The 7,998-nt window shown below is 40.4% G+C and overlaps 1 protein-coding gene across 1 annotated transcript in view; it reads right to left on the bottom strand.

Moving 5' to 3' along the window:
- Positions 1 to 7,779, bottom strand: part of fgf11b (fibroblast growth factor 11b) — a 34,313-nt gene extending 26,534 nt beyond the window's left edge. Inside the window, exon 1 of the mRNA XM_088012238.1 lies at positions 6,753 to 7,779. Coding sequence (XP_087868364.1) covers positions 6,753 to 6,945 — 193 coding nt within the window. The 5' untranslated portion in view covers positions 6,946 to 7,779. The remainder of the gene's footprint in view (positions 1 to 6,752) is intronic.
- Between the last annotated feature and the right edge of the window lie 219 nt (positions 7,780 to 7,998).

Below are 7,998 nucleotides of genomic sequence, written 5' to 3' on the forward strand. Positions count from 1 at the left end.
TTGCACCATCTTTTCCTGTTTCCGTTCCCTCACACACGCTTCTAGCCTAACATAAACAATGTTGTATTTTTAATCATTTAATAGCTCTTTGGCGGTAATTGGATTCAGTTGAAAACCACACCAGCACGTCAGAGCTTTACATAAACTGAGCTTGTGACTGGTGCATCTTTAAAAATCATTGCGCAGTCTTTATGCATTTGCTTTGAAATCTTTTTCCCTCTTTTTTTTTTTTTCCACATGAACTGCATATCACTCAAGCACAAGAACCTGTCCGCCACGCCGCTACCCTCGCATATCCCTTTGTTCCACGGAGCCTCCAGCAAGGACACAAATAGGCCCTTTAATGCATGCAGAACAAACAAATAGGAGCATCATCAGCGGTGCTAAGGGCTTCGAACCTCTGTCAAAAAGTGTGACGATCACAGCAGCGAACTCAACGCGCAAACAAACCACAAAGGACTCGGAAGGACTTGTATTTGCTTCGATTTAGTCACTCGGTCAAAAGAAAAGTATGAAAACCTTCACTGACAACAGGTAGAGGCAACTTGTCACTGGAGGAGAAACACAGAATAAGTTAAATGAATTAAAAGCAGCAACCTGGAGAGTAGTTGACTGTTTTTTTTTGTTCAGCGCAGCTTTTTCTATCAACCGTGGTATTTTGATCTTTGCTTCAAGTAATAGGATTACAGACATTAATCATGTTTAGCATCTAGAGCCCACATTGTTTTAAATTTAGATTTATTGATTTTTGTTTAAACTGTGCTTTGTCTAAATGACTTTGGGTATAAAACAAAAACAAATCCTCTAATATGTTATTCTGGATCCTCCAGATGTTTCTCGGCCGAACACTGTGTTATATATTCGTCTGATTGTTATTCCTCCCATAAACATACAATCCACGTGTATTGTACTGTCATCAACATTTACAGTTTAAATATTCAAATTGTCCATGTTGGAGTGAATGGGGCTTCGAAGTTCAGAATGTAGCGCCATTAAGCTGCTTTGGCTGGGTCCAATGTTTTTTTATTTCCTTTGTTTATTTATTTATTTTTTCTTAAATTTATTTCACACTGCTTAAGACTTGTATTTAGGATTAGAATACTGTTGCATGATACAAATCTCAACCAAGCTTCAGCCTTTCCACGCTAACAATTGTAATTAGCAAGACTGATATTTTTTTGCTACATTTGTAACTTTTGTCCGTCCACAGAGATCTTAGTGAGAAAAAACAGGATTTACAAAAAACACTTCCAAAGAGATTTCTGAAACTTTGTGCAGCAAACTGCACAAATATTTGAATGATCAGCTTAAATTTGGGCGTCAATGATGTTGACATTATTACCACCTGCTGGTGTGGTATAGGTATCACGGCATTTTTTAAATTTTTTATATTATATCCACACCCCAACACCAGCAAAATAATTTAAGGGATGTCCGTAAAAGCGTACCTTATCGTTGTCTTAAGTTGGTCAGATGCTTATCGCTGCAGAACAATTTGAAACCAGCGCCGTGCTAAAATCCAATTGGTTCCTGTTGAGCTGTTTCTGCTGTTTCTCAAAGCGTTACAGAGGCTTCGGTTGAACTTGCACTGCTTTTAGGAAATTTCTTTTAAGAAATTGGTCAGTTTATCTTTTGAAGGAGATGATGAAGGCCACTGAAAGTCATGAAATAGCCATATAATTTATTCTGGATAAAAAATAAATAATTCAAAGAACATAGCAACATTAGCAGCTAATGGTTAGCCAGTCGAGTTCTGACAGTCACTCTGTCACTGTTTATTTTGATATTTGGTAACGTCCTAAAGTCCAAATGTATTTTTTTTATATATATATTTTCACCTAAATACTTAAAGTGGCTTCCCTTCTTTATAAATGCTACCATACAAATTATTTTAAGGATTTGTGAATTTCCCTCTGCGATTAATAAAGTACATTCATTCATTCACTGGTTGAAGTCACATGCTAAGACCAAATGGATGATGCTTGCCGATGCTTAAGATTGCCTAGGATCATTGTGGTGTTTTAGTACCATAATGTACTAAACAACACAAGGATGTCGTGTGACCTTGTGACATAAAATCTTGTTGCACCTCCTTTAGATTGATTAACTTGGTCAGAAATGGTCTCTCTGCCCAGACCTATTAGCAGACACTAATTTAAAAATCAAGTACAAGGATCTGGAAATAAATGTTTCTCTTTACCTTTTTAATTCCAATTGGAAAAAATGCCCTTTTCAAACTTTTCAATCAAAGTAATTACTGATGTTCTCGTAACTTCCAAGTGTATTTTTTCATATATATTTTCACCTAAACACTTACTGTGCCTTTATCCTCTCATCATTACCCCACCAGAGGTTCTCTATCCTCCCTCTTCCTCAGGTTGGAGGTAAATTTAATCTAACTTTGTCAGCCTTAATGAAAGAATCCACATATCTCATTTAGCGGGTATGTGTGGGAGGTTAAGGTAGGACCTTTGGGAGGATAACAAAACAACACGGTACTCATTTTATGCACATCTCTCATGCCCCTTATCGCTTCGACTGGGATGTATTTTAGTCGACGGGGATTATGTAGATTAAAAAAAAAAAAAAAAAAACTCCAGAAATCGAACTCACGTTTCCAGTTTGCTCCCACGTGAGAAAACCGTAGATAAAACAGTTGTGCAATTTTTTTTAAACCACATGGAGAATTCTGATCATCGCTTATGTGTTTTTTTATTTTTTTTTATGTAACAGAACACCGAAGGATTAAATTAACTTTAGGTTTCAGTGGGAATTTAATCTGATCGGTGTATCTCAGGCAAACATTTTTGGAGATAAGCTACATCATCTGCTTTTCGCCACAAACAGTTGCAGCCACAACATCTGTTTCCTGACAGTTTGGATCCCCATGGTGAGCTAAGGGTTGTTTAAAGCTGAAAAATCCTAAGAAGCTGGTGGCACGAGTTCAACAGTAATCAAGTGCTAATCTTTTATTTGTCTCGATGATAAATACTTCTTCAAATCTGACGAACACTGGTTGCAAAGAGGCAGTTCAGCTTCATTGAGGCTAAAGAAATGTGATAACTTGCAAACAGGTAAATGAGAGAAATATTAAAGCTCTTTGCACTTGTTAATATTCCATCAGTTTGCGCTAAAGTCAAATAATAATGTGAATTGTTACCACAAAAACCATCATAATGCACTCATAGTGCTTTGTACAATGCAATGTCATGTATTTCCTTGGGACTTCACAAGAAATGAAAACACCAAGACGAACATTATTGTAACGTGGAATGAAAATTACACAATGCTTTCAGTTTTTAGACTTAAATAAAAAGCTGCCTTAGAAAAGTTGTCTTTTTCTACAAGAGCATAATCTAAGCAAATGATTTTAGACTTTTTTTTATTTATTTAAATAGTGTTTTATTTGGTTGTTTGAACATGCATAAACAGTTTCAGCTTTTGGAGCTAATTTGGTCTCATTCCCAAGTTCTCAGAACAAGCTGTGGCTCTTGAACCTACATGTTCACGCTGAACTTTTGTGAAGAGGAAAAAAGGTTAAAAAATAAAAATAAAAATAAGGTAAGCTACTTACTACTGGCGTAACGGCAGCAAACGGTTGTTCTATAAAGTATTTCCAGTGGGATGGATAAAAATGCTCAACACATTATTCAAATTTTCATCAAAAACCACGTTTCATTACACTACCACTTTAATGTTATGAACTATTTTGGCTTAGTTTACTGTAAAATGTCACCATAAAACATACATATGTAAGAAATGACCGAATGTGAAAAAAGGTCAGAGTATTTTCACTTTAGAGTGATTTTGCTGAGCTCTTTATTTGCCTCATCATGTGCCTTGAAAGCCACCTGTACTTTCTTTGGACGAGGATTCCTCTAAAAATCAGAAAATCACTGCTTTTCTCTTTAGTCTCATATTTACCCCACAGAGATTTGTGTCTCCCCCCCCCCCGCTGCACCCATTCTGTATCTCTGACCCCTGCCACAGTCAGTAAAGTTCTGATGGGAAGCTACATAACACTGCATTGTCTGATCAGGTGTTGTTGAGTAAGCGAGTTTGCCGGCCTGATCTCTTGGGGTCAGCTTAATCCTATCCTGTGCTGGATGTCTCCTTGTAACCCGGTCCGCTGTCCGCCCGCCGGGGCCTACGTTTGTGTTCCAACACTCGACTGGCCCCTCGGATGCTTACTCCTACGACATACTACTGCACCTCTCCATGCCAAACAGCTGCAAGATGTCTAGGTTAGCACAATGTTTGCGTGCTCTGGTTTGTAATGACTCAGCTCGCAGTTTTTGTTGCCCTTTTGAGGTTTTGACACTGCGAGGCGTTTCAGCAGTCACCGCAGACATTTCCGTGTAAATAAACCGTGTCAAAACAAAGCGGCGGCGGCGGCGGCGCAGACATTACAGTCCGAGACGCCCACCCCTGCCCCCTTCGAGCTAGAGTCAGCCTTGAGCAAACCAAGAGGTGGGTTGTTGATAAATCGCGACACATTAATGAGCTGAATTGATCGCAAAAGAGGGCAACACTGCAGATCGCTGATGGCGAAAGGGCCACCCCCTTCAAAGTACGGAGATCGCACCGGAAACTCTGGTGGAGGTTGACGAGGAGGACAGAAGCATCTAAAATAAGGCCGGCATTGTGCTTTGTCACTGATCTCGTTCCGTCACAGATTTTCTGCAGGTTTTATGGCTGCCCTTATAGTTGTGGAAGCCTCTTGCTTTATGGTAGTAGTAAATATGTGGGAGATTTGTTTTCTTCTTCTTCTTCTTCTTTTAAACATCAGGAGAGCACATTTCTGACGGGACACTAATATGACAGGTTAAACTCTGCTACTTAAAATGTAAGACCCTGTAAGTTGTTTGCTGCGTAAGAGAATACATTACCATAATTTCACTCTACGAAGATGCTTGTGTAGCGACGAAATATCCCTTAATCTGTTTTTACTTTACCCTGTGTAAAGTTTCAAGCTTTCTTTCTTTAACCAGGTGTCGTGCTCTAAATGGCACTCTTAGTAAAAATAATTTTAAAAAACTAATAAAAAAAAAAGACAATGTCACACAGTTAAACATCTCACGTCCAATGCTAAGGATCCGTAAACAGCCTTGGAGACGTTTTTCTGAGTGCGTGGCAAAGTGGACTCTTTGGTGGACTCTACCTATAAACTGAAACTGTTTGTTATCCATCAATATATCTGATGTGTACTGATGAGTTTGCCGATGGCACTTGACAAAATGCAATGTCTGTTACTTGTCGTCAGCTGTTGATGACATGATGTGTTTTCATTATGTAAAGCACTTTGAGCTGCTTTGTTTATATACAAATGAACCTGATTGATTGATCCAACAAAAAAAGGCCAAAATAACTGTTCATCAGTGAAATAATAAGTATTTAATGTTTCCTAACAATCAGAGTTCCCAAAGTCAATCAGGCAGACGAACATGTGGATGACCTGTAGAAAAGAGAGTTGAGGAAACAAACCCAGGTTGATCTGAAGAGATTGTGGAAAGACATTCTGTCAAAGATCCTTTGGTTTTTACAAAACAGGGCTGTGTACTAAATTAAACATTTTATTTTCCAACTTTGGCACCAGTATCGCTTGCCTGATGCGCGTTTTACACTTTTCAAAGCTGAACCCACAAGCCGAGGGTCTGAGGGTCGTCACGTATTCACGTCAGCTCAAGTGAAGATGACAGACGAGGAAAGGATGAGTGGCAGCAGCATCGTCTGTCAGTTCAACATGGAATTGTCTTTTATTGGCTTTGTCCATTACCCATTTAGTATTTATAAATACATATTTAAAAGCAAAGGCAATAAAACTTCCTGAAATGTAGACTACTAAATTAATTCATGACACATTTTTGAACTTTTTTTTAAAGAGAACTTGCCAAACTTCGGTACTGAATCGTTAATCCTGCATATGATGAGGTTCAATATTACATGATAGGATATATGCAGCCCCAGAGTCTTCTCTTGAGTCTTTTCTTTCAAAAATAAACTTCAGATGCTATTTACGTAGACAGAAAATAGACATGTGAGCCATAGCTGCAGCGTATTGTGCTGAACCCTTTTTCATCCTTTATCCCACACGCAATTGGGAATCTAAATCCTCTCCAAGGATCTCTCAGTATATCTGCACCCTTAAAAAGCTAATGCACCTCACGTAACCCCGGCAGCTAACACAGGGAACGGGACATCCCAGGAAATGTTTACGTTTTCATGGAAGCATAATGATAATGCAGTAACTCTGTGTAGAGCATAGAGGCATTTGATTCATGTCCACATATCCCCTCCCCGCCTCTCCGCCGCCACCCCACCCTACCCCGCCTCTGTTGGCACCGCAATGCCAGCCAAACATCTGGTATGATTATGTAAACAGACAGTTTTTTTTTTTTCCTGAAAGCCACGGATTTCTGAGTTTGTCTAAAAGGGAAGCGGCGTGCTTATACTAAGAGAAATGACTGACACACAATATCATTTTATAATTTTATGTCACATGGATAAGTCTGTTGTGGTTGTTGTAGCAACACAAATGAGTTATGGGGATTTTAATGGCGCAATGGCTTTTGATTGGCTGGAGATTATCACTGTATGCATAAGAGCTCTTTTTAAACCAGTAAAACCACGATAACCACAACAGGCAAATATATTAACTACGTTTTTTTTTTTAAAGCAACTTTAAAAACTCTTATCTCCAAATTTAAAAAGCAATTAGCAAGAAAGACGAGGAAAAAACATGAGTAACTCACCTGGTCTTTTCTCGTTACGACCTTTCCGACCCCCGCATAGTCGAACCTTGGATATCAACACCAGAATCTGCTTCTGGCACAAGGACTTGTTGCTCTTGGGACAGGGCTTGCGCTTGTTGGCGACCGGTCGGTTGGCTTGGTCGTCCTTTACTGCCCGTTTCTGTCTGATGAGAGAGCTGGCGAGAGCTGCCATCTTCTGCCCCCCTCACACCTTTGGGAGGGGGGTGTATTCTTTCCCTGTGCTCCCTTTGCTGATTTGTCTTTTTGCTTTCCTCAAGAAAACTAGAGTAGGACAGATGTTTGAAGGAAACCCCCAAAGGGGAGATTGGGCAACTAAGTGGGTTAACAGCACAGAGTTTAACTTGACAGTTCCCTTGGAGAGGGAAGATCTGTAAAATCAGATGTAGTCCACCGTAAAGAGTCCAGTCAAGGACAAAAATAATAAAAACATAAACGTATCGAAGAGCACAAAAATGTGCTACAGTCACATTTTTAGAACAAGGTTAGAACTGACTTCTGAAAGGTGGGTGGGGAGGGAGACGGAGACATGTTTCTAACCTTCTTCCCCACTCATCTTTCACATCAAGAGGTGCCTCACAAGCCAAGTTCAAAATGTTATATTCCCAAATAGCTAACCTACTTTTAAACAGACAAAAGCAAAAGAGAAGGCGCTCAATTTGTGTCACATATAAAAACTCTTCGACTGAAGAAAAGTGAGGTCATCCTGGATGCTAGGAAACTCTGAAAAGCGCAAGAAAAGCCAAAGTGTTTGTCACCCATCGTACAGTCCACAGAGGTCCAACTTTGCCTCCCATCCGAACGTGGCAGCACGGAATGATGAGCGGATGGTCCCGGTGGTATTCCGGCCGACTTAAATCCAGAGGTGGGAGAGCAGCAGCAGGCGGGACGCTGGGGGTCTTTGTCAGAACAAAGCGGAGACATGGACACAGACAGACAAGAGACTCCTCTTCTGCCTCCGGATGGCACGCTCCTTTCCCACAGCCCTCACAGATCCCCCCCTCCCCACCCTCGCCTCCTCCTCCTCTCTTCCCCCTCCCATTCAAAGTCAGCGAGCGCTTTGCAAGAGTATGTGTGTGTGTGGATTTCGGCAGCCACCATCAGTAGAGGTGACATTCATGAGAAAGAGAGAGAGAGAGAGAGAGAGAGAAAGAGAGATGAGGGGTGTGGGGTGTTGTGGCGAGAGGATATACGGGGGAGGTAAGGATGAGGGGATGCTGTGATGTGT

The sequence above is a fragment of the Poecilia mexicana genome, unplaced genomic scaffold (assembly GCF_051168715.1).
Source record: "Poecilia mexicana isolate PSO_F unplaced genomic scaffold, ASM5116871v1 scaffold_14, whole genome shotgun sequence".
Lineage (NCBI taxonomy): Eukaryota > Metazoa > Chordata > Actinopteri > Cyprinodontiformes > Poeciliidae > Poecilia > Poecilia mexicana.